The sequence below is a fragment of the Sturnus vulgaris genome, chromosome 29 (assembly GCF_052056855.1).
Source record: "Sturnus vulgaris isolate bStuVul1 chromosome 29, bStuVul1.hap1, whole genome shotgun sequence".
NCBI classification, from domain to species: Eukaryota; Metazoa; Chordata; class Aves; order Passeriformes; family Sturnidae; genus Sturnus; species Sturnus vulgaris.
In genome coordinates, this window is record NC_142271.1 from 1,152,530 (window position 1) to 1,180,001 (window position 27,472).

The 27,472-nt window shown below is 42.9% G+C and overlaps 1 protein-coding gene across 2 annotated transcripts in view; it reads right to left on the bottom strand.

Moving 5' to 3' along the window:
• Nucleotides 1-27,472, bottom strand: part of KDM5B (lysine demethylase 5B) — a 55,202-nt gene that overhangs the window by 13,508 nt on the left and 14,222 nt on the right. The window contains exons 4-18 of one of the 2 annotated variants that reach the window (XM_014872854.2): nt 26,496-26,666; nt 20,952-21,086; nt 17,686-17,776; nt 16,440-16,543; nt 14,914-15,072; nt 14,209-14,328; nt 13,595-13,753; nt 12,975-13,156; nt 9,995-10,157; nt 8,888-9,007; nt 7,040-7,234; nt 6,316-6,497; nt 5,452-5,576; nt 4,980-5,130; nt 961-1,075 (exon numbers count right to left, since the gene is read on the bottom strand). In XM_014872854.2, coding sequence (XP_014728340.1) covers nt 961-1,075; nt 4,980-5,130; nt 5,452-5,576; nt 6,316-6,497; nt 7,040-7,234; nt 8,888-9,007; nt 9,995-10,157; nt 12,975-13,156; nt 13,595-13,753; nt 14,209-14,328; nt 14,914-15,072; nt 16,440-16,543; nt 17,686-17,776; nt 20,952-21,086; nt 26,496-26,666 — 2,172 coding nt within the window. Of the gene's footprint in view, nt 1-960; nt 1,076-4,979; nt 5,131-5,451; nt 5,577-6,315; nt 6,498-7,039; nt 7,235-8,887; nt 9,008-9,994; nt 10,158-12,974; nt 13,157-13,594; nt 13,754-14,208; nt 14,329-14,913; nt 15,073-16,439; nt 16,544-17,682; nt 17,777-20,951; nt 21,087-26,495; nt 26,667-27,472 lie in introns of both variants that reach the window. The other variant, XM_014872853.2, reaches the window with a different exon arrangement.

Sequence of the window (27,472 nt, forward strand, 5' to 3'; positions counted from 1 at the left end):
TTTCAACCAGCAAGAAAACTTCACAGCTTCAGTGCTATACACAAATAACTGTAAATAGGACTGCACTGAATCTGATCCACACACTGCAGGGCAGATAAAGGTTCCAAAGCAGCAAAGCCGAGTTGAACTGGTTTATTCCCATTCATTTACATGGCACTATCTGGTGCCTCAGTGTTGGCTGGATACTTGAGGGACAGATCAAGAGCTGGACACGGCATCTCCTGGTTTCATGTGTCATGAATATGCAAAGCACTTCTCCTTTAAGACAGGAATTGCAGCTGCACAGAAATTTTTTTAAATTGCTCCTCAGTGTGATATGGAACATTTTGGCAAATTCTGAAACAAGATTCTGAATTATTTCAATTTGCCTGAGGGCTCATCATCTGGAGAGCACAGAACCAGCACAGCTGGTAGTCGTGGGATTCACAATGATCCGAGTCCTGCCAGCAGCAGGTTCTCTGTTAGAGAGAGGATCTGGCCAGCCTGGGCTGGGTTTGGCTGGAGTTATCTGTGGGGTTTCCTGGAATGTGGTCCGAAAGCACAAAGAGGGATCTAATTACCAGACTGAGAAAGCTGATTCTGGATTAACAAAGAAGGAAAGTGGTAAGAACGAGAGCTGTCCCTCAGAGCATTGGGAAGTTTAATGTTCTCATATTAACCTGGCTTTACTTGTAAGAGCAGACCAGTTAACTGACCCCAAACTTTTAACCTGTAGTTGTCCTGCTCCTTCTCCTACAATCCTTCATACAACATGAATGGTTTGATTTGCCTGTGCAGTAGAAAACTCTGCCAACCACGAATAGCAGCAGGTTCCTTTCCTCAGCATCCCATGTGCTCAGGTCAGCCCAGCCCACCAGTCTCCAGCTGTAGCCCTTGGAGCCAACAGTGAGGAGATGAAGGCAGTGCAAAGCCATCACTGTGCAAACGCTCCTGCTCCCTTCCCAAGCTTCCCCAGGGTACCTTGAGCAGTGGTGTCTGGCTGAGCACGCAGGGCAGGGCATAGAGCTGCCTGACAAACAGGCGCAGCTCGTTCACCGTCAGCTGGTTCTGACACTTCCCCCCTCCGGAGCGGTACCTGCAACGACACCGTGCGGCTTTCCTGGTCATCACTGACAAAATAAAGGTCAAAACACTCAACTTGGAGGCCAGGCTGGACAGGGCATGGAGCAATGTGGTCTAGTGGAAGGTGCCCCTGCAGGGAGTGGAACAAGATGAGCTTTAAGGTCCCTTCCCAGCCAAACTATTCTGTGATTTTTTGATTCCCTGACCTCTGCTCATGACTTCATGTCAGGCCTTCTTCAGGAACAGCAGAATATTCACAAGCATCCAAGCAGGCCAGGGCTCACACACGTGGGAAACCTCAGCCTGCCACTGCAGAACGAGCTATTGTTGAAACACTCATATTAAATAGGATTCTGGAACAACTACTCAGCCTTGGAAGGGCACTGGTTATTATGGAATAAAATTAAGCTTTTTTTTCCAGAACACAAAGCAACTGTGGATAAACTATTCAGTTATGTTGCAGTAGCTATTGTAGTCAGCTCTGCCCATGACCACATCAAAAGAGAACAAATCCCAATTCTGAATGGGTTTTATATTGACAGGTTGTGTAGGCACTTCTGAAAAATCCTCTCTACACTGAAATCAGCATTTTTATTTTTAACTAAAAGCTTTGTATCAAATGAATGGCTTATAAGTGTTAACAAATTGCCCAATATTAAAAGCCTGTCTAAACTCAAGCCAGTATTAATGAAGTCTGAGAACTCTGAACAGAAAAGGAAAGAGATCCCTTACAATGCTGGCTCCAATTGAATCCACAGTGTGTTATTTATACAAAAGAGAACAGCCCAGCAGGATGTGCCAGCATGACTGGAATGTGAACACTATAAAATAAATTTTAATTTATCATTCTGTGTTAAAAATAGGTATTTTTAATGGATACACAGGATCACATTGGGAGTTCCAAACCTCACAGTCAGCTGAACAGTAAAATTAATTCAAAGCCTCAGGTACAACACAGGTTTCTGTACAGGCTGCTTTGTTCTACTGGCTTTTGAGTAAGCTCCACAGTGTCTTCCAAGGAAAAGCACAAGTTTTTAAATACATAAATATTTATATACATAGATATAGACATATCTAAATGGCAAAGCTGTCATAAGATATTTTTGAAAATCAGAAATTACATGAGCCTAACAGAAACTATCAACAGAAGCCAAACCCATGTCCATCCAGGGTTATTAATCACAAAGGTCTCCAAGCACAAATTCTCAGAGACTGTAAGGAGCAGACCAGCTTTCAGGAGACCTAGAGAAGGAAGAGAGTAGACAGGAAAAACATGGCAGCAGGGCAGGAACACTGTCAGTGCCAGGAGAACAAGGGCCACACTGATGTTCACAGAACCAGCATCTGGGAGGGTTTCATCCCCCAGCACTGAGAGAACCAGAGGAAACAGGGATGTACAGCCCATTTGCATCTCTTCAGGTACTGCACAGGAGCTGGTGAGCAGGAGTCACAGGATTTATTATGATTTATTACCTTATGGCTTGCTCTTCTCCCCATGAACTGCTGTGTTTACTGTACTGGAGGAGATCCCCCAGGGTCACTGACTGCTGTGACTGGCAGGGGTGACCTTCCTACAGGAGACAAATCTCCTGCATGGCTCTTCCAAACTTGGGATCAGACCAAAATTCTCAGTCCACAATAGAAAGTGTGCCAGAAGCACAAACGAAATTTTAGGCAGAATCTACAATCATTCCTAACCAACACCTAGCACTGGGCATGATGAAGGTTGTCAAGCATCCTGCATGTATGACCTTCAGGCACATGAATCTGCATGTGATGTAACATGTATTAAGATTTTAAGCAGATGATTCTCTTCTTTGTATCTTCCTTCAAAAGTTGTGAGCATTCCCCACTTCAACCTTCTAAGAAAAAAAATAATCAAGTAACACGGGTCTTAAAATTCCTAAAAATTATGAAGACATAAAACTGGACTTTTCCCAGAAACATGCCAAAAAAGATCGAAGAACAAATTGTTAGAGAAGAACTAAAACCTCTTCTAGAGCAAGTAAGAATCTCAATGCAAGCACTGCCTTGACACTGTGTACAGCAGCAGCACAGGGGTAATTACTCATCACAGTCTGGGATGCTGCAGGAGCTGGCAGGCCCAGCTGTGAGGAAGGCTGAGAGCCTCCCATGGTGACAGAAGAACAGACTTAGTCAAGATGAAAATTGCTCCCAGCTCTTTCCAGGCCAAAGTCAGGGACATATTCAGTGCAGGAAAGACCCATCTGGCAAAGAGAAGCTGGGAAGGGCCTGGATGCTGCTCCCAGTTCAGCACTGGGACACCTGAACAAGCACAGGGATGGGAAAACACACACTGGGGATGCCAGAAGAAGAAATCGCTCAACACCAAGTGAAGGAGAACATCAGAAGTTTTAATGATGGTGCCTCAAATCTCTAGGTTGGAAGTAAATGATGATATCTTCCTTTATTTCAGTAACTCCTACCAAGCATGGTCACTGAATTGTTCAGAAAATCCTTGTCTTAGGGCTGTGAGCACTCAGGAGCAACATAAATATAGGAATGACCTACAGAAGAAGGAAAAATATTTTACAGGCTTCTTCTGTGCCGTGCCTGTGTCCTGGTGCACTCCCAGGGCACTGCCATCAGTGCCAGCATGGACCACTCTCCCTGCAAGGAATCTTCCCTGTGTGTTCTCCAGTGCTGCTGCAGCTGTGGTGGAGAGAAACCCCAAAATCCCTTCGTGGCCTCTTTTATGGGACAGAAAAGAGTTTAACCACAAGAGGAGGAGGGCAGATTAGGTTTGTCAGAGTCACACTGATCAGACTTTTCAGGCCTGAAAGGAATATTGTTGTGCTGTTCCTGCATAGTCCAGGCCTCAGCACATTTTGTGGGAATTCCTATGCCAGTTTCAAAGACCTGCACTTCAGCTCAGCCTGTCACTGGCATCAGCCTTCCAGTATCTGAAGGGACCTACAGGGAAGCCAGAAAGGGACTCTTCATCAGAAGCTGCAGCAATGAGCCAATGGGGAATGGTTTCACACTGAAAGAGGGGAAATCTAGGGAAGAAATTCTCCCCTGAGAGGGTGCTGAGGCCCAGGCACAGAGAAGCTGTGGCAGCTCCATCCCTGGAAGTGTCCAAGGCCAGGTAGGACAGGGCTTGGAGCAGCCTGGGATGGTGGAAAGTGTCCCTGCCCATGGTATCAGGGTGGAACTGGATGAGCTTTAAGGTCCCTTCCAACTCACACCATTCTGGGATCTTTGGGTGAAGAATGACACAACAGAAGATGGTAATCTGTGAATCCCGAGAGAAAGGCTCTTACATCAACACAGGCACAACTAGACCTGTGCAATGAGGAGAACTGGCCTTAGCCTTCTGTTCTGGCTCTTTTCAGCTGATTTCAGACATGGAGTGCCAGCAGGACCAGGCAGGCAGCTCGCAAAGAACACCGCCCTACTTGAAATCCCTTGAGCACATAACCTGTCTAAAAGATTCAATGTAAAGAGCAGGTATTTCTTCAGAGCTCTCATACAACATCACCACCAGCAGCTCAGAGAATTAAGGCACTTTGTTTTTCCACAGCACAGAGAGTAATGAATAAAACCACACCTGCACTATGGACAGATTTACAGTGCCCACAGCACAAAGACAAGGGGACTGTATCTTGCTGAGTGTTACTTTGTCTGGACATAGCACACCATTTTTTTCTTTCCAGGGAACCCTGGAATGAATTTACAGACTAACTGTCAAACACAGAGAAGGAAGAGATTTGAAAACTCAGGATGTTTAACTGATTACATGTAGTAAAGCTGAATCTCCCTGTCAAAGATGGCTCTGCTGAGGAGACAAAGATTCTCTTAATTTTTAAGTCTTGCAGAGCACTGGCATCCATCACTGGCCGCTGACATTCATCTCTGGTGCCCCAGTTTTGCTGCAGACATGGAGTGGCACTTACCTGGTCTGCCTCTTGCCATTCAGCAGCTGCTGGGCCACCGAGGCACACTTGTCTGCATCCTGTGTCACCAGCCGGAGGTGTCGCAGCAGGTCATTGTCTGGGAACTTTTTCATTTCTGATTCTTCTATCAAAGCCTTAAAACTGATGAGACCTGTTGGGAAAGACATTAAGTTAAGAAGTCTCCCTTTGTGATGGATTCTCCATGGTGCTTAGAAATGCAACACATTAAATGTATTTCTATTTCTACTTCAGTTACACTTTGTGTCAAAGTGATTTACAGTCTTGTCACACAGAGAAAGCTTAGCATCATTTCTGGGACTGTAACACCTAAAATATTTACTTAAAAACATGAAGTGATAAATGATTTCTTTTGATTGTCACACAAGGAAAAAGCTACTACAGTTTGGAAACTAAAAACTGAAGAAACAGTCCTTTAAAATGACGTGCTACAGGCAGTAGGTAAAATCCTCACTTTTTTTGTTGTTGATCTTTGCCTCCAGGGCCTCGTTGACGTTGGAAGCCCACTCGTTGTAGGACTCCGCGCGCATCTTGAGCGCGTTCATCATCGGGTACAGCTCCTCCAGGGTGTAGCGGTACCTGCGGGCAGCACACGACTCAAACCTCCAGCAACACTGCACAGGCAGCAGGAGGGTGCAAGGAGGGGCACCAAGATCAGGACCCGGGTTGGATGGGGCTTGGAGCAACCCGGGCTGCTGGAAAGTGTCCCTGCCCATGGTATGGATGGAATGAGAAGAGCTTTAAGGTCCCTTCCGGACCGAACCATTTGGTAATTCTAAGATGTGTTGGTCCATACAGAGAAATAAGCTTCTGTGCACTCAGGGTTACACAATGAAGACCTTACAACTACACCATGTTCCTTTTGAGATAATGTCAATGCTGTAATTGCTTCAAAAAGCAATTTCTACAGGACAATTAAGGAACTGTGTCACTGTCTTAGAGCAAGCTATGTTCATGTAGGACAGAAAATGTACTAAACAGCACAGGAAAGTTAACAATAGAAGGAAAGCTCCAAAAAGCAAAACAATACTCCTTGGCAAGGACTGGATCTAAGGGACAATGACCTAGTTGCTATAAATAAAAACACAAACCAACTTAGCCAGCAATTTTTGCCATTATAGAGCAAGAAGAGCTGAATGCTGAAGAGGCTTTGTGTGTGAGCATAAAACAGTCCCATTGTTGTGGGGGCACTGGATTTGCAAAGGACTGATACAGAAACAGAGACCAGCCCCATTGGCAGCAGAGACTACCAAACCACAGTATCTACACAGACAATACTAACTCCAGATCATGGTGTTAGTTACTACCTCAAGCTTACCCCAGCTTGTATTTGTAGGTGGGACAGGAGCAGAGGTCCTCGACATGGTACAAGCACACCAACAACCCAGGTTTGCAAGGACAATAAACTGCTGACATGAAGCAGGTGGTTTTACACTTCAGGCACTGTCGCTCATCATCAGGGAACAGCTCAAACATCACCCTCTCTGAGTCAGTCACTCCCTGCAAGAGTATCACAAAGCCTAATGAAGAAGTGACTTACAAAGAGGAGGCTATTCCAAGCTAAAACATTAGAAGGTAAATTCATCAAAAGAATAATGAAGTGTAGGTATAAGATACTTAACCCAGGTAGACAGAAATCTTGGTTAATGAAAAAATCAGCTTTTCTGACCAAATCACTGGAAATAAAAGTATTACCTTAAAAGTGGCATTCTGAACAACATTAAAGGGTAGGTACTAAAGTAAGGTGCATGATCAATGATTCTTTACCCACGTGGTCCTCTGAAATCCACAACTTAGGAAGGGACTAGGTACCTCTAAGCATCTGACACCCCAACACAAGAACCAGCATGTTCTCACATAACTGCTTCAACTGTTACTTCATTCATTATAATGAATTCCATCCCTCTAAGTGTTCAAGGTCGGGTTGAATAGGGCGGGGAACAATCTGATCTAGTGGAAGGTGTCCCTGCCCATGGCAGGGGATGGAACGAGATGACCTTTAAAGTCCCTTCCCACCCAAATCATCATTTCCTACAACTCACCAATTTATCAACCTTCTCACGCAACCTCTTCTCCTCTTCAATCATAATAGCCATGTCTTTCTGGACTGTAGATGCCACCACAACGTCCAGGACATCTGCTTTGGAAGCCATTTTGCAGATCATCTCGTCGTGGGAGAAGACGCAGTAGCGGTTGAGCAGGCGGTAATGCTCCACGCACTGCCGGCCCAGGGGCAGCTGGGGGCACACACGGCATCAGGGGGAGCACGTGGGAAATGACAGCAAGCACTCTGTGTGCTGCTAACCACAAACTGCCCCAAGGAAAGGCCAGGACAAATACTGCCAGCAGCAATACTCATACTTCAGTGTACAACTAGAGAAATCAAGATCCCAAGCTGTGCACACCAGGAACGCTTACAGCTCTTTTCCAGTGGACTCTATGGGTGTGAGCTGTGTAGCTGAGGGAAGTGCCCTCTCTTGTAGAGGTTGTAATTAAGGGCTACTAAATCACTAAACCAAGTGGGCTCAGGAAGATCCACTGAGGCTGAGGAAGCATCAAAAGGACAAGTACACGAGCCTGGCCTGTTTGCACCATTCAAGGGATGCCCCATCCCAGGCAGGTTCAGGGCCTTCTCCCTGCTGACATGAACTGTGCTGTAGCACGACAAACTGCTGGCTCAGGGAGCACTGATGTCTCTAACTGGCTGCAGGCAGAGCACACAGCTCATCCTGAGCTGGGCAGGTCACTCAGCTCGATTTTAAGGCCAGGCAGACAGGGATGTTCAGAGTACAGTGAGGTTATGTGTTCCAGTGTGAAACTCATGGAAGGACAGGAGGAAAAACCAAACCAAACCAACTGACACATGAGCACAGTCAAGTGCAGAAAGCCTTCTTGCAATATTAGTCATCTCCTTCTTCTAAGTAATGTTTTTTACATCTAGCAATGTTTTAGTTGGGCTACACTTCCGAATAATCAGGACCTCTTTGGGAGAAAAAAAAAAATCACAAGGGAAGTAATTTGAAATATCAGAAGCTTTGAAGAGTCTTTGCGAGATCAGACAGCATGTGTGTCTGAGTCATTTGCTGTGAAGGTAAAATTACTTGTAACTTGGGAGCAACTGTCCTCTATTTGTGTTTATTTTTAAAAAGACAAAGATCTTACTCAATAACTCTAACCTTATAACTGCAATGTGTGCCCATATCTGCTGGTTCAGTGAGCTGAGTGAAGTTTACTGGGAATGATGTACTGCTCTGTAAACCTTCCATCTGAACTTGAGAACTTTCTGCTCTCTTTTCATTAAAGTGCTCTTCCCTGAAAAACCAGACCATCTCTGCTACCTAAGAGGATGCTCTCACATGAGATTCAACTCCTATTTTTATTTTCCCCACAAAAGGACTATCGAGATCTTTAGCTGTTATTAATGTGCTACATGTATCATCTGACTTTATCACAGAAGCTAAAGTAGAAAAGATATCCAAGTTGGATTTGGTTTCCAGCTGCAGAAAGCACCTCTTAAGAGAATTCTCAGTGCAATAAACTGAGGAATTTCATTACAGCTTTTGATTTGAGATGGAATTTGGGGACACAAAAATGAGCAAACTCTAGCAGCACTGGTGCATCTCATACTCCAGGCATGCACAGGACTGTGCCTCCCTCCTCCTGCAAAAGCTACATCAGCCCTGACACATAATTCCAAACTAGATCCTCAGAACCAGAGGAAGGCCACAGTTCAGTGCATGACAAACCACTTCAGCAAACACCATGCTGCCAGTAACAGGCTCCTCCTGATGTGTGGCCTAGATTTGTACATCAGCAATAAATCAGGGCTGTACACCAGCTAGGAACAGCTTTGGAACTGCTCACTTAGGGAAAACTGGTTTGGAACGTACCCAGTCTACGGTGCAGAAGTTCACAGCTTCAGCAAAGTTGAAGCCCTGGTTGAAGCCGCTGTGGTAAGCTCTGGGAAAGGTGATCACAAACTCCCCAGCACACTGGTTGGTCCTGTACACCTGGGGGGACAGACAGGCCAGTGTCAGATCACACCCAAACACAGCTGGCGGCTGCAAGGAGAACACGGATTTCCAACTCGCAGTAACTTCTGTGAGGACTTCCAAGAGTTTTAAACCATAAGCCCAAGAATTACAACTGGCAGCTGATCAAGTGTCATGTCAAACCCTAGAAAGCCAAGGGTTCCACTCAGCCACACTCCACTCTGAACAGTTCTAGGATGGCTGCCTGGGCCTTGTGCTCCTCACACCTCAGGGTTAGGGTCAACACAGATCCACCTCTCTCTAATGTGCAGCTGAAGGGGAAGAGAAATTTGGAACCTTAACATCCATATTATTGTTCATCTAACGCTATTGGGGCTATACGGTCAGCATGAAAGCAGGCAGATCTTCCTGCATCCTTCCATTTTGGAGGCTATCATAGGAGACACCACAAATTTAGCTACTTTTTCCAGATTTTCCTTTTAAGTCCCAAGGTCAGCTCATCAAAAGCCAATTAAGTTGTAAAGGGACATAATTCCCATGAATAATCTAGTATGGAATAAGATGAAATCTGATGAAAAAATGTTTTTTAAATACCTAAGGACTTATCCAGGAAAAATAAGAGAATGTGGATGACAAATAAAGGAAGAATGGGATTTGGGCCCTTGACAGAAACTCTATGCCAAAAAAACAGTGTCTGATTGAACAGACATACAAAAGCTCCTGCCATTGTTCCAAAGGTAAAGCCTAAATCTTCCAGCTGAGACACAGAAATAGAAATATCCAAGATTGATCTCCAGAGAAGAGTCTGCCAGTCGATTCCAACGGCAACAATTTCCATTGCCCATCTGTTCACACTGGCACATTATAGTGGATAAGGAAGATGCAACACACATGGAAACCACCACACCACCTCTGTAATACAAGTGGCTTCAATTATCAGCTTTAAGTAGCGTTCCAATCAAAGAGGGTTGGGTTGGGGGAGTAGCACAGGAGTCCGACACATACAGGCACCCCGTGGGCCATCAAAGTGTTCGGGTTCATTATGGTGACAAGTTGGTGCAAGAGATCTGGCTGGGACTCAAATAGCTCTGGAGCAAGTTTCTTCATTACATCCTCCAGCTGCTCAGCTGCGTACCCTGGGGCTCCATACCACGTTTTAGGCTCCCCCCTGCAAGATTATTAAAAAAAGTTAAATATAAGCAAACTTTAAGTTACATTTTTAGTCTTCTGCTTTAAAATACACCATGTCAAAGGAAGGGTATATCACCAGGAAGGAATGCAAAGGTTCTGTACCTTCATGAATCTTCATATTTTACACAGGTCCCTCTTCTCCAGACCTGTTTTTAACTGCCTACACTTCTGCGCAGGTACTTCAAATATTGTGGGGGAGGGAGAAAAAGTCTGAAGAAGTCCTCCGTGAAGTTCTGCTAATTCCAGCACAACTTCAAAACATAAGCTTGTCTTTTCCCATGAACACAAACTCCCTCTTGGGTCCAACAACCAAAGCCAGTTCTTTCTGTCTTATGCATAACTGCCATAAAAGCAACGCATAGGAATTAGAAATCAAACTTCCAAATTATGCAAGACTTCAAGAGAAAAAAAATCCATATCCGGAGTGGGAACAAAGAACTTTCAGCACCACCTTTACCCGATGCAAGCCAGCTGAGAGGATTAAGGGGATGCAGATGTGTTCCAGCAGACAGTGTTTCAAGCTTACACTGACACTGGCTCACTGCAGCACTGAGACAAAAACACCTCCAGGGCCTTAGAAAGAATCAAATTAGAAAAGATATTTAGAAAACAGACAAATCACCTTATTCCAAGACTTCTGAAGAGTTGGCAGACTAAAACTGACCCAACAGTGCTCTTTTCTTCCATCAGTCATGAAGCAATTGGGAGAATTCCAAAAGAAGAGAGTGAAGTGTGAATCCAGAAGTCCTATCTCTCATCCCTAGGAGCTCATCCTGTACTCACACAGCCCCTGTGTCAGGGGAAGAGGACAGGCAGCAGGATGGACTGTGGAGGGGCAGGTACACACAAGGTATCACAAGGAGTTGTTACAGAGTATTAAATGACTTCGTGGCCTTGGACTTGGCCATAATTCCAGGACAACTCTGCAGCCTTGGAGCTGGCCATCATTCTGGGACAACTCTAGGAATCCAGGAAGACCAGCCACAGATGCAACTAAAAATCACCCATCCTATGTTTGGACTGGGCTAGTCAAGAGTTCTGCTCCCTGATAGATGCCAGCACTGAGGAATGGGTGACAGATATGAACTAAACTTGGAGCAGGATACCGGAATTGGGGGGGTCTCTGGATCTCAGGGGAACAAGTACCAGACAGTTCTAATGCAGGTGTTGAGGTGCCAGCAGCCCGAGGGAGCAGCAGTGGAGGGCACAGGTCTTTTTGCTCTACTTCGTGACTGCTCCACATCCCTGCCTGTACAAATCCTAGCAGCAATGATGGCAATTATTGCTCTGTTCAGGACATCTTATTTATTTCCAAGCATCTTTAGAAGCAAAGGTTTGGGGTTTTTTTTTCCCTTTTACCATTTCTAGAACTAACACAGGACTCAGAGTTCTGTAGGAGACCTATTGTCTTCAACCCTGGGAAAGCTCTGCTGCTGCAGCCTGGGTCACCTGGGATTAGCTGCTCACAACACTGCACCAGGCAGGACACAGGCTCCTCCAAGGCACATGGGAAGGCTGAAGATGGACATGCCATCCCTAGGGCTCTCCCCAAAACCAGTCCTGCTTTTTAGAGTCTTTGATTTAGAGTTTGGACCACTGTCTCTGCAGAAGCAGGTTGTTCAGACCACTCTGGCCAAGAGCAGTTTTAACCTCAACTGCACATTGCCCTCCAATGCAGACTTAAACCTCTGCATAGAAGGGAAATAAAGAAGAATATCTGCAAATGAAAGGACATCAAAGACTTTCCCACTGGAGCATAAATAAATTGAAAGCAATTTATGTCTGGGTGTATCTCATGCATGCACAAGTACACCTATTGCACTTGACACACCTTTCTGGCCTTCTGCAGACAATAATGCAATTGGGGGCACACTATGGAGGACAGAAAGCCATTCTAAGAACAGTGAGGGGAACTCTCCTAGAAGACACAAAATTTGTGCTGCAATCTCCTCTCCCACCCAGTTTTCAGTCTGACTGAAGACTCAAACAAAGAGAAAAAAAAGCAGTAACACATGACAAGAAAGATAATTTTCACCATGTAATACAGCCACTCCTTCACTCACCCTCACTCAAACATTAGTTTTTGTAACAGTAAGCGCCATGAAATCAAGTGAATTAAGTCACTGGCTCTTGGGTTGCACTTGCAGAAGCTGCTATTTCAAGGAGCAGCAACTGAATAACCAAAAAGGACCCACTAAACAGCAGCTGGGATGTGGTTTTACCATTCTGCTTGAATACTCATATGAACTAGGAAAGAGAAAGAGCTTGACAGGTTTCAAGAAGAGTGACAACCATAATCCAGACTCTAGAAAAGCTGTTGTAAGGTGAGAAGTTCAAGGAGTTCAGTCTATTTAGAATATCAAAGAGATGGCAAAGATCTATCCTGATTACAGCTGACAAGTGTTGGCTTGATGAGAGGATTTATGACAGCATGATCCATCTAACAGACAAAACGTGCCAGAACTGAGTTGCTAGCTGAAGTTGGATGATTTTTAAAAGAAAATTCACATGGTTTTTAGTTTACATTGAGTATAATAAAACATTTGATGGAATATCTGCTGCATCTCTCATGGATTTTTTAAAACTGGGAATGGATGTCTCTTTCCAAAATATGACCTCTTGTTCAAAAGTAAATCAATGTAGGAATTATACTGTCAGATTTGACCCTGCTGCAACAGAACAGCAATGGTTACTCTGGCTGAGCTCTGTGAATCTGCTTTTAGTCCACTAATTAAGGAGAATAGGGAAGGAAAGGGAGATTGTTTCCTAGACTGGGTTTATTCCTCAAACTCACCAATGCAGATAGTTAATGGAATAGCTCCAATGGTCTTCTATATGCCAACAAAATGAGGAAAAGCACATTCCTACGTACAGCCAGGGCAATTTCATCCCACAGATGTCCGCAGTGATGTGAGCAAGCACAGACTGCTCCATCACAGGCATGTTGTTTAAATTCCAGCCACTATCAAGGTATTCCTGAAATTTGAACAGAACAGTTACAGGTTTATACAACAGGAAGTGAAAAACCTAAGAAGATAAAACTTCTCAAGAGCAATAGAAGAAAAGCACTTTTCCCAAATCAGGAATATAAGAAACAGGTGAATGACTCAAATACTAAATCCTCCATTGTCTTTGCCTCTTTCACAGCCCTGACCTGCTTTGTTAAAATGAGACCTTTTTTATTTGGTTTGGAAGTTATTTATTAACCACTAGAATAAACCTATGGCTTGGAATGGCTTATCACAACAAATTTTATTTATTCAAAACCCCAATGCAGTTCTCCTCTTCAAATACTCTGCCAGATGCACAAAACAAACACTTTGCAACCAAGTTCCATTACTGTGATTTAAACCAAGGAGAGTTATTAAATGAAAAACTGCAATAAAAACATTCACAGTGAACTCAAAGACCTACCTCTTCTTCTGGTCTAACTTTAAACTTCCCACCTCTAACTGGGAAGCCACTGCCAAACTCCTTCGAAGCAATGTCAGCTCCATATTCCACTGTCACATCCTCTTCAATGGTACTGACAAGTCTCCAAAATTCTTTTTCAACCAGCTCAGTGGGGACCATCTAGGTATGAGAAGAAAAGGGAGTACATACTGAGGAATCAGTAGATAAGAAGCATGTGCATCAAAGCTGTCTCAGGAAGAAACCTCCATCAGCTTGAAGCTTTCCCCATTTAAAATTGTTTCAACAAAGGGAAAAACAACTGCAGCAGAGGCGTGGTTCCAGAAGATGCTGCTGCCCTGATCTCTCATGAGTGGCTGACAGTCACTGTTCCCTTCCCTAAAGACACTTCTTCTAAAGTGGGAAAAAAACCAAATAAAAACACAAGCAGCTGGTGGAACAAGAAACCACCACACCAGCAAGAACCAAGATTTGCTGATGTAAATGAGAACCTCTGATTTGGGATTTCATCTCATTCAAAAGCAGAATTCCTCCCTTCCTCTCTCCCCAGAGTTACCTATTTTAGCTAACCACACCAAACGAACTCTGCACAACCCGAGGATAAAGCAGGAACATACGTGCACTGGCATGTTAAAATAGTCTGACTTGAAGGCATCGGCCATTTCCCCAAACGTGCGCAGGGTGTAGTCCCGTGCTGCTTGTTCAAACCCAAAGGCTTCTTGAGGCTTGTTACACTCCTGCAAGTGAAAAGGTAATTGTTTCTAGAACACATTAACACAACACTGTGCTCAGATTTACACAAATGAAATATCAGAAATATTCTGTAACAGCTTCTGAGCTGTAAGAAGGAAGGACCCACTGAAATGAAAACACTCTCAAAATGCAGAGTTACAAGAAGAAACTCTGCTTGATTCACCAAATCACAATATTTATTTCTAAGTCTGCATAAACTAATAATTAAAAGGCATAAATTAATGAATTAATATACTTAATTTCTCCTTACTCTAATAGAGCTAAGCAGGATAAGATCCATAAATCACTGCACTGAAGCACTAGTGAGACTCCAATTTTAAGTACAGAGAAAAGGTGTCAGTTAAAATCCAAAACGTTCTTCAAAGGCACATCAATTTTTGGCTCAAAACAATAAGTGTCAGCTTTGCAATATGAAGCATTCCCAGTCTTCATTTCAGCTTTACCTCTATCACCTTGTTTGCACAACCTTAAATAACAACAAATTGTATTTTCTATTCCTGTGATCAGCTTAAAAAACCCACAAAACACAAATTAGCCTTTGGCCTAACTGCAGTGATTTGTCAGATTACCTGAGCCAGACACTGAGGACACCTCCAGTCCCCTTTGGGAACATCATGGAGGGGTGGAATTAAACAGAAGGTGTGGTAACTGTCATCACAGCCATCACACAGCAGCAGTCGGTCCTCATCATTGCCACTGCCACACAGGAGACACACATACAAATCCACCTGCAACACAAAATTCCACGAGAATGGGAGTGCTGAAGGTAACTCAGGGTGAAAGAAATTGGATAGCTCCCATCTGTGACACTTCCCAAAGCTTATTCTTACTTTATCTCTGCAACGGAAATGAGACAAACACACCCTGAATATTCTTTCAGAAGTTTAAGTACCTCCCTCCATAATTTAAGAAAAGACCACAAGAGCTGCAAGCTCTTCCATTTTTTTTTTTCCCCAAATGCCAGAAGTGAGTTCCCGAGTGCCAGGATAGTTCACATCAGCAGCACTATGGCCTTAGCAGGTACAACCCAACACCTGGGGCTGGGCAGGAATAACCCAACACCTGCTGGGGGCTCACAAACCCTTTTCTCACGTGCAGCCTCAGATGTTTCATTCCCCTCTGAGACCAACTGCATTGGAAGACAGAAATCTGGAGAGAAAGGGGTTCCTGTCACTGGGGGTGTTCCTTATTATCCCCAGAGAAGGCACCAACCTCCCAGTAGAGCTTTGGGTAGGAAGCACAGGCACTCCAACCTGGGATGGGCTCTGTGCTGCCTGTCCTACACCCAACTCTCACCAACGATAGCCTGGAAAGCTCTTCCCAAACACAGCACCGAGTCATGAGGACAGGAAGAACCTCTTGCCTTATGTTGTTAAAAAAAAAGCAGCAGCATCTCCTGCTCCTCCCCACAAGGTATTTTCATTTTGGGGGGTGAGGGTGTCAGGCTTCTGGTATTTGCACTCTTCGTTCTCAGGTACCAGCTACAGGTGTGGATTGAATGAGAACATGTTTGGTTTTAGGAGGGACCCAACTTGTGGCATGGGCCGAAAGAATCTCAAGATTATCTTCTCAAAAGTGAGACAACTACCACTGCCTTCAGCTGGGGGTTTTGGTGGTGGTGTGTGGAGAGCTGGAGCAGGAATACGTTTGGTTTTTTAAGAGATATTTGAACCAATTTAGTGCTGAAATTCTGGAATTAGGGGCAGGTCTGTGAAGTGCCATGTGCCACAGCCTGCACAGAACTCCCCTGAGGTTACACAGCAGTGGGGAGGGATCAGGTCACACAAGAACACTTCCCCTGGACTATGCTTCCCAAATGCTTATTTTGAGACTGTACTTTGAAGACAGAAAACAAGCTACTGTAGCTATAGATAATGAAACTTAACCATCCTGTAATTTCCAGCTTTGTGAAGCAGGAAGCTTTGGCAGTGTTGATATTCCAGCAGGCACAAACACTGCTATGCTTCAGCCTGGGGCTCCAGGAAAAGACAAGAGTCCTCCGTGTGACAAAGTGACAGCAGGTTTTACTACACACCCCAGAGAAATCCAGAAATGCCTGCAAAACATGCAGCTGCAGGAAGGGAGGGGTACTCACAGCATTGGTAGGTTTTTTAGATCTGACTTTGGATTTGTCCTTCTCTGGCTCCCCAGAAAGTTCTTTCTTCTCAGGGAGTTTCACCACACTGCGCATTTCCTTGTCTGGGCAAAGAAAAAAAAAAAGAGAATATTACAAAATGTTTCAATGCTTCGCATTCTTTGTTATTATTTATTTGTTGCCTGTTAGACTGCATCATACCAAGGTATTTGCTGGATTGATATCCCCCCTACACCTGTTTCAGTCGGCGTAGGGCAAGACTTGAACTCCTGCAATGCCTCCAGAAGTCAGGGTTACCCAAAAATCCCAGCACACCACACCAGCACTGGCTAGCACAGCCCACAGTGTTTCAGTACTGTATATGCCATTTCAATTAATTTTAATTGAATTATGAGCAGGTTTATAAGCTAAGGTGTTCTTTCCATGTGGTGTTCAAGAATGTTGTCAAGAGCTTCTTCCTTCTGCTTTTGGGGGAGGGAGGCTTGTGCTTAGAGACTCCTTGAAGAAAAATAATCAAATTACAAAACACCATAATCTAAAAAAATTATTTTAAAAAATTATTTTGAATGAACAAATGAGACTGACAGATTGCTCAGGTAATTTCAATTATTGAGCAGCTGTAAATGGTTCCTGTATTTATTTTGCTAAATTATTTATCAACAAGCTTATTCTTCTGTTTGATGGCATTAAATATTGTTTCTCAGTCTCAAATAATTATTTCTTAAGGAGAGAACAGACTCAGGACTGCTGATAGCAGCAATTTAATCACATTATGGAAACTTTATCATTAAGCTCAAAACATACTATCTTTTGCTTTCATGAATTTAATTTCCTGATTTCAAGTCCAAATTCTTTCCTAAAATATCTGATATCTGACACATTCTTAAAAGAGTTTCTTCTATTTATAGCTCATGGATTGATGTTATTTAAAATACAAAACAAAAACATGGCTCCAATCTCATTTCCAATTGTTCCAGAAGAAACACCCAAGTTTGAAAAAGTAGAAGTCTTTTTCAAATTAAAATATCATCTTCAAGAAAACTCAACCACCTACAAGAAAAAAAACCCCAAAATACTTCAAACCAATAAAATAAATTTTTATCAAAAGGACCCCAAAAAATTAACTGGAAGTTGTTTTTTTTTAATAAAATACTTTGATTAGTTCCAACTGCTGATTTTAACTCTGGTCTTAAAACACATTTGTGCAAAGTAACAAACTGCATTCACGCTGTGTTTCACTCACCACCTTCACTCTTTGGAGGGGCACAGCCCATTCTGCGTCTCAGATTGTGAGTTCTGGCTTCTGGAGGGTCAGTCTCACTTTTAACATTGGTTGCCTTTATAAAAAAAAAAAAAACAAGCAAGGAGAAACCCCTCAGTAACATCCTTAGCTGGAAGACTCTGGTTTGCCACTTGTGTTTGGGAAGATGCTCAGTGCCAGCTGATCTGGCTGCTCGCCCAAGCACAGAGACATGAATCTGGAATCTCCAGCTGGCTGTGGGAAGGGCTGGCTCTGGGAGTCCCAACCAAACATTTTCTAAGGTCCTTTCCAATGCAAACCATTTCAGGGTTCCTTGGTGTGAGACACAAACACCTCACTGAGGTACCGTGAGGGCTTGAGACTTGTAACCTTCCTCGTTCCAGGAAAAAGGCAGACAGGTGAGAGTCAGAGAGAAAATCTGAGGACTTCAATGAAACTCAGAACCACTTGATACTTACAAACCTTTACATCTAAACAGACACCTGGAGTTCTGAAATACTTGTCTTCAATTATTTACAATGAGTTCAGAGAGAAATAATGCAGGGAACAACATGGAAGATTTGAAAGCAAATCCTCCAAAATGTCCATGCCAATAATGATACCAGGATTTGGGTTTACTTTCAGTGGGACCTATTAAGAAGCAAAGAACATGGAACTCAGTGCTTTCACAGATTTTCCTGTATTCCTGAGGAACAGAACATTGCTCCTGAGCAGTCTCCAAAGCATGGACCTCTGTTGGTACATCTTGGAACTTTCAACACAGAATAATGCTCTTCCATTTAATTCTTACATTTCTTCCCTGAAGTTCTGAGATGGTGGGAGAACGATTCTCCCACCCCTCAGTGTTACAAGAGGTTTCTCCAACACTTTTTGTAAAGAAATGAGGTCATGCTAGGAGTCAGTCACTCTCGGGCACTCTCTGAAGCCCAGGAGATGGGATGTGTGGCCCAGGTCTAATGCAGGACTGGACACAGCCCCAGGTACTCCAAGGGGTGGGAACTGCTGCCCAGTCTACAGTTTTTTGTAGGTGTTCATTGTTTAATTTTGATTTTTACAGAGTTGGTTTTGACATTATTTCCTAATTACTTTTGTGTTCTCTTTGCCCAAATGTCTCCATCAGACCAGACAGAGGTCCCATTGCTTAAGATATGCACCAACAGAAGTTGTTGGTTGTGTGCAGCAGTTCTGCCTCAGGGCCAGTGTGCCCTGAACCACAAGTGCAGGCACAGACCCCCAACTTCTGCATCCTCAACTCTGAGCTGTGCCTTTTGTGCTTCGGCTGATACTGATCTTCACAAGAACTGCTCTTGGTTTGGCCTGAGCCTTTTATCACATCAGTCATCTCACTTCTACCTCCCCTGCATTGTCTGTGGTCTTTCACACTGAACTGCTCTACATCAAGCACCTAAAGCCTTTGCATTTCAAAACCAGCCTAGACAGTCATTGCCTTTTTCCTTTCTCATTATGAACGTTTTCTCCTGACTGTTTACTCACCAGGTAGGAAAGGGCAAGGTAAAACCTCGTGTGGTTCCAACTGCAAACTAACTATCCTACAGGCCACAAGAACTTACAGTACTTCCTGTCGTTCACTTCTGCTAAATGTTTATGGTCAGCTTTTGAAAAGCAGGAAACATCAAACTGGCAAATATGAGAATGAATTTAGTACTAACAGTTTAAGATCCTGACAAATCGTTGTGTATCTCATTAGAGCAAAAAATTGAGACTAAACATTACTCTTTTGCAACCAGGTCAGTGAAAATGCCAACTGCTTGGAGCTTCAGGGGTGAATAAAATGGATGTAATCACCTTCTGTGACTGCACTGACATGGAACAGCAAAATTCACATTAACCAATCTTAACTTTGGGAAATTACTGTCTTAAAACACTACAGCTCCTGGCTAAGCCAGCCAGTCCTTGTTGCTCAATTCAGCCTTAGCGCTGTGTGTTCCAGTTATGTTCTTAATTATGGGTTTTCTTTCCACAAAAATGAGGTATACAACATCAGTGGTTCCTGGGGCAAGAGCTCAGAGGGCAGACTTGCCTTTTGGCTAAGGATGAGCAGTTGGTTTCCCCCAAAATGACAAAAATGTGCTCTCTCTGTCAGTGCCATCTGACACCACTGCCAGAGAAACAGTTGGAATTTTAGTGTATATTTGTTCTGCTGTCAATTCTTAAGGGATGCATGAAAACATGCATCCTTCAACCACAGGCAGATACTTCAAATGGAAAGTTTCAGCTCAAACTACTCAAGTTTGCTCAGAATTATAAATCCACTTGAAACCAGGTATTCGAGTGGAAAAGCTTTAGAAACCCTTAATTGTAACTCATTAACCAAGCATAATTACAGGCAGAATTTGCAACAGCTAAGCTGTATTATTGGTACTAATAAAGACCAAAACCAGAACAATGGGAGTTAATAAGAGTCTGAAACAAACTGTGACCTTCCTAACTCATGATGTCACCACTAATCAGACCCTCTCCTGGGAATATCCTCCCCTACTCTTCATCTGCTCAAACAAAAGAAATAGGAACTCTCTAGAGACAGGATCATCAGGCTGGAAAGGCTGGAGCCAAAGTATTACAGTTTTCCAGCAACAAAGGAGACACATGATCTCCTAAAATATGTCTTCACAGAAGATACTGAGATATAACCAATACATTTCATGCATATCCAAATAAATATTGTTCCTTAAGGACATGTAAGATTGTACAAAACTACACTGACTTGATGGTATACATTTTTGCCTTATATTGCATGGATAAAATAACATAAATTGATAGAACTCAAGATTGAAAAATGAATCACAACAAAGCTAATGTTATAAACAAAATCTTCCCCGCTCTAATAGCTGACTTCAACTCATGAGAAATGTACAGAAACCTCCCAGCCCATTTAGAGAGTAAGTGGTGCTCAATGACTGAGGAATAAGAGATCAAAGCTGCTTCACTTCCAGGATTTGTTACCAGTATTTTAATTTAAGAGCCCCACAGTATGTACATCATGCTGAAAGCATAACTCCACTGTACACACTCTTGCACAGCAGAGCCTCCCAGAACTCCAAACCGCAGTAACACACTTGGTAAAGTATCAGCCAATTCTTCCCCATTATTTATGATTTATGCATTTACAAACGTTTAGGTCCCCCTGGCAGAGTGAAGCAGCTGTTCCCACACACACACACACACACACACACACACACACACACACACAGGGACGTGCTCAGGGTCCCTGGTGCCCGGGCCAGGCTCACCTCGGGTGTCAGGCGCTTGGCGCGCCGGGCGGGCGGGCAGCTCTCGGACGGTGGCACCGACTGCCGCTGAGGGATGTCGTGGGGCTTGTACTCCTTGTCCTTCGTGTCACTGCTCAGATCTGGCTTCTGCAAGCACTAAAGAGACAATTGGATTACTTCATTTCTACCTCCCCTTGCAATCAAACCATCTAGAACAATCTCCTGGCTCACGGAAAGAACAGAGACAGGGCCCTAATAATTCCTGTGCTGAGTTAATAAACAGCATGTATGACAATTGCAACATTACCTATCCAAACAAGGCACAACATCACCTTTTTCTTATCAGTTTAACGGGTGCAATAGTCATAATAATGGATCATAAATAAAACCAAAGTCATCCTTTAAGTGTTAATGAGCACCAAACATTTCTGGTATTGTGGAATACCAAGCCCGACTCTTCAGTCACCAGCACTCTGGAACTGCTGAAGTGTTCTAAGGTTGAGTGGCTGTGATGCCAACATACAGAGCAATATAAAAGTAAATTACAGCCTATCAAATATCCCAGTCCTAACTGAAAGACAGCTCTGTATTGCTCACATTGCAGGAGCTCCCTTCTTTCCATGTTCTGGAGAGGACAACTGCTGCTTGAATAAAGGGCAGAAGGGAAAAGATGCAAGAAGAGTTTTAGTTCTTTCAAGCTGCTGAATGAACCCATTTAATTGCTGGAAACTGTGCATACCTCTGGCAAGAAACAGAATAATTAATGACAATTCCCCATTTGTCAAGCCACACAACATTCAGTTACTGCAGACAAAATGTAACAGTTTTTAATGAGTAAACAAATCCTACAGAAAGAAAAAATCTCATGTTGTCAGGAAATAATTCATGAAATTGCTGGATCCACATTTCCCCAGTTCTGTTAGTCCGTTTCCATCACAAGCATTTACTCAGCAAGAGAGAGCAATAAAGGACAGAGAGAACCACTGCAGTCGTGTGAAGATCATGATGCTCTATAAACAGCACAGAAAACTTTCAGAAACAAATGACAGCCAGAAGGGGGGAGGAAAAAGGAGGAAAAAGTGTTTAGAAGAGATGTCCACGCTGGAAAATGATGTATTTAACAAAAAAGCAGTATCAGTCAAGGGCAGCACAATGTCCTTAACATCACCCACAGACAGCCCACCACACTGACCAAAGAAACTTCCAGAACTGCTGTTTGCTTTCAGACTGCCTCCAGTCTCAGACTTTCTAAACTCTAGATTTCTATTCTGAAAGCAAATGGCTGACTTAATTTCAGCATTAAATACACAGTATCATTCAACTTTGCAGCTCATGCACGTGAGCAATGAGTCCTGGCTGATGTTCAAAGGCTGGGTCTGGAGCCCCAGAGCTCTGCAGCTGCCTGTTCACAAGAGCCTGGTCCCTGAAAGCTCCCACTGGAACCAGAATTACAGGGTCACAGGAGGGTTTGGGATGGAAGGGACCCTAAAGATCACCTTGTTCTAAGCTCTTGCCATGGGCAGAGACACCTTCCACTAGATGAGGTTGAGACGCATCCAACCTGGCCTTAGATGTTTCCATGGATCTACCAAAGGTGAAAGAAGATGATGTGGAATCAGTTGAAGAAAGAAAAAAAAAAACAACCAATTTCTCAAAACAGAAAATGGACAAGCAGAAAGAGCAAATGAGTAGGAAAAGGTTGAAAATGAGAGAATAGAAAAGAACTTCCATAAAATCTGGGTTCTTGAATAATTTCCTCATGTGAAAACTAAAATTATCAGGGGGAAAGAAAAAAGTTTCTACTGCTTCTGATAATAGAGGACATACTATCCTTGAAAACAAAGATCTAGAAGGCTTTGCCTAAAAAAAATGTAAGAATGTAAGAAAACCTTGAAAAATCAACAGTTTGTGCCTTACTTCAGCACAGTGCCCAAACAAACATATAACAAAAAACCTCCAAAACCAAAAACACACACAAAACAAAAACAAACAAAAAAATCCAAAAAACCAAAACCCCCAAAAAACCAAACAATGACCCCAAACCCACAACAACAACAAAACAACAAAAAAACCCACCCCCAACCCCCCAAACAATCAGAAAAAAAAAAACTAAACAAACAACACAAACCCCACAAAAAAAGACCACTCAGTCTTCCTTGAAAAACACCAGAAGACACTTTCTAAATAATGATGTTTCACCACCTATTTAAGCACAAACATTTCCCAGTGTCTCTCTAACCCGAGGCAAAGACAGTGGTATGGAATTGGAATGGCTGTAAATTCACAACCTCAGCTGCACCAAGAGAACACCTCGACTTGTTAAGTTCTAAGGATGAGAATTCCTCTGCACCTTCTTCACTCCTTCACTGAGGATGAGCTGTCTCCACCCAAGGACACAGCTGCCATCCCTGTCCTTCCCTCCTCCCAGCCAGGCTTTGGCAAGCTTGAGCTTCTATCAGCCATTCCCCAGAGCTCATCTCACACTCTGACCATGACCTCCTTATATTCCAAGATGGTTGCACACATGATCCTTGAACCCTCAGCAGTGGCAGAGAGCAAGTTAAAACCCATCAGCTGAAGCCAAAAAGGAACAGCTTCTTTAGCAAAGGACAAAGCACAAATGGTCAGAAGGCCTTCAGGAAGCCAAAAGATTGGAGGGGGGAAAGGGATACAGTTCATCTCCTCCAGGTTTAGACATTTATTAGTAGTAATTAAATTGATAGTAATTTACACAAAAGCCAATCTGTCAGGCTCCCTGTACTTGCAGAACACAACTGGTTTATCCCTGCTACACATCCACGGAGGGGAAAACCCACCAAACTCTAGAGGTGCTCATTTTTTTCCAGGAACAATGAAAGTGCCAGAGAACAGTCTTACACTGAAACATCTCTATCAGAGGCACACACATACAAATCCTTGGAAATACGAATCCCACTAAGGCCACTAAAGCCTTAGTTTGAAAAAGAGACCAGATGCACAATTACTGAGTCGGTTGGATTCACTGAAAAGCATAAGTAAAGCACCTCGAGGCCCCCAAAATGTAGCTGCACTTTAAATCATAAAACATCTGGGCAATTCACCACAGAAGATGTACTGGAAGATTCTGGATACTCAGTTCATGCAGGGGACAGTTTTCCCTCTGGGCATTCAGTGTGACTGTCTGGGCCGACACACAGTTACTACAGCTGGGAATGAGAGGTTCAGGTGGCAGGAACCAGCACCAACAGGTTCACTGCAACTACTCTGGAAGACACTCGAGGCCTCTATAGTCCAATTTCAAAATAAGAGGAAAATAAATACCCCCTGTGGAGAGCTGCTTTGGGTATTAGAAACTGGCTGATTTAAGGAATTTTTTGCTGTTGGACTGAACATGAGCTATAAGGAAAACATGCTATTCCATTCTGAACAGCTCCAGAGAGTTTCACTATTTCAGCATGTAGATAGAAATATCTCCAGCTGGAATATCTGTCAAAATAACTTCTAAAGCCATTTTAACCTGTATTGAAGCTACACAGTTAATGCTATACACAGATCCAGAAGAGATTAAATTTATGGCACAGTCATTAGTGGAAATTACATGATTTCATATTTCTGGCTTCTTGCAGGAAAGAAGGCAACCAATATTTCAAGTATTACCAAATAAAGAAAAAAAAGTTAAAAGACTCAGTGAATACAAGCACTAATGTTGTGTGGATGATCACCAGAGCTGTGTGAAGAGCTTCTCTAAACAGGCTGCTGAAGGAGGAGGCACATCTCCAACTGACAGCTGTCACATTTAACAGCCACACCTCAAAAACACAGCTCGGGTGCTCAGATTCCCAGGAAAACACTGAACAGACACACAGGAACGGACTCCTACACAAGAAGCATCTTGGTAAGCACCACTTAAGAACATGTGAAAGGAAAGAAAAAGAAATCTCATTTGAAATGATACTCAAAAAATGTATTGTAAAACGAATTCACTTGAAAGACAACACTGTCAGGAAAAAAAGTCAAATTAGCGTGAAAGGTGGGATAAACCAAATTTATTTTTGTGAATTCTCTCAGGTCATTAAAAAATCTGTAGCTGCCACTTATAGGAGGGAAGGAGCTAAAAAAAATAAGTTAACCTTGCATGCATCACTTGTCTAGAACTGCCTCCACATTGGTTTGGACAGATGTCAAGTGCCCATTGCAAGACAGAACTTGAAAAGTCATTTAAAAAGAAGTATGTCCTCATCTAAGGAGATTTTTCCTCTTCTAAAAGAATTTAATATGGAGCAAATCATGAAGTGAGTATTAATTGTGTGACAGATGCTCTCAGGAAATTTCCATTCCCAGGATACTATGGTACCATAGTCACTGTTTTAAAACTTTTAATTAGATCTTTCCCTGTGCAATGGCACCTCAAAAATATGGAAGCAAAGACAGGTGTAGCAAACACAAAAGTTCAATAAAAACCCCAAAGAGAAATCACAGTTTTCAGAAATAATACAAATGCCAAGTTTTCAATTAAATGCCTTCACAAAATGGTGCTGCTTTCCATTACTTAACATGAATGTTTGAGGGAAGCCAAAATATTTTTGATCCAGCAGTTTCCTTAGCATGAAGATTTTTATCTTCCACCCTATTTTGTTCTTAGCCGGTTTGCAAAAGACCCCTTTTTCTGAAGGGCCAGCAGAACTTAGCTATTCTTCACTGACAAGTGATTGTCACTGCCTAAATAAAAAGTTTCATTCTAACCTCTCTGGACTTACAGCAAATCCCTTCCTCATTTTGGTAGCTTTGTGTAAATACCTATGTTGATTTCTGTACACAGATCTTGCTTGTAACAGGATTAGAGCATTTATTGCTTAAAAAAGGTCAGCACTCCTGTCTTTGAAAGATCATAATGGAAAGACCATTTCAAAGAAATAAAAATGGATGTTGGCAACTGCAAGCAATTTTGGTTTTCCAAATAAATGGAAATGCTGCTCTAAAAGAACAGACCTATTCCTCATTAGAGATTATGTGGCCTCCACTCTCAATCAACCCTGAATTTTGGTTTAATGGCCAAATCAAAGATTGATGACTAGGAAGGATGAAGATTTAAGCTTGGAAAAAAATCCCAAGTCACGCTGTTAACATCACTAGAGCAGCCAGGAAGTTTTCTGCAACTTGTTCCCCTTAGTGAACGTGCCACAACACTGCCATGGCTCGGCCCAGCCCCTCAGTCACTCCACACACGTGACACAGGCCCACAGCACTTCTTGTGGCAGAGAGATGGACCTGCTAATGTTCCATCAATATGGCAGTACTTGGCCTTACAGAACTCATTACAGGAATGTCCCTTTTCATGAGGCTTCTATAAACTGCAGAGACAAAACCCCAACAAATGGTGTTCAAAGCAGGAGTCAGAGATTACCTTGAGGACTAATGCTAAAAGCTTCACTTCTAATGAAAAGTTTGCCCGTGGCTTTCGGGACTGCTGACCATGGCATGTGGTCAGCAAGCACGAACTGCAGCTTCACAAACATTCCAGAAATCAAAAGAAGGCTCCCAGCCTGGCTGCTCCATGAACCAAGGGATGTTTTGAGCACAGCTTACCAGGAGACTCGCTCCCGACTGGAACAAGTTGTAGGGGTAGAGAATTCTCTCGTAATGCGCGCGGATGTGCGAGCCCACGGCTTTGCCAGGAGCAAAGCCCATCCTCGTGGCTATTTTGGTCCATTTTCTCTCCTTGCAAACCACATCAAATCCTCCTTGTTCTGCAACTAGCTAAAAAGTGAAAATAAAATGGTCACATATTTAATGGTAAAATTGCCAGTGTTCAAGGAAAAAAGCAGGACAACATCCCAAGTGACATTTTAAACCACAAAAAATAGATTAAAAAAAACACACACAAGATCGAAGTTGTTTTAAGGCAATAACATATATACGGAATATGTAACACATAACCTACTCAGGAATTACAAACCTGCTGAATTACTTCACAAAGAAGTCAGCACCTGTGCTCCATGTGCAGCCACTCAGCCTACCCTGAGAACTCATTTGGCTACAATTTGTCACTTTGTATCCCAACACAAATTTCTAGCACAGGACACTCAGTTCTTTTCACTGGATCAAGTGCTATAAAATAAGCTCAAAAATTCCCAATAAAAACTGCACTAGAAATAAAGACAAGAGATAGAACATATCCTTTCAAAGAATCCCATCTCTTACCATCAGTATACATGAACTTCTCCACAAGTTTAACAAGTTGCATCCTAAAAGTAATTGGATTTTTTTTCTTCCATATTTCTAATGGAATTTTTTTTTCTCTCACTTTTGTCACTGTTCAGGAACTTTCTCCAATTAAGCCTAAGTTTATTCTTGACCAGTATATCTAAGCTGAATTTCAAAGAACAGCTGTAAATTTAATCTCCCAGGTCACAGGAAAACTTCCATGACAATGTATTACTTACTATCTTTCCCTGATAATGTATTCTTAGTCTTACTGTCCCATTAACTATGTTAGCTTAAACAAAGGAATACTTTTCCCAGCTTAGATATACCCCAAAACCTTCCCTGACCAGCCGTGATAC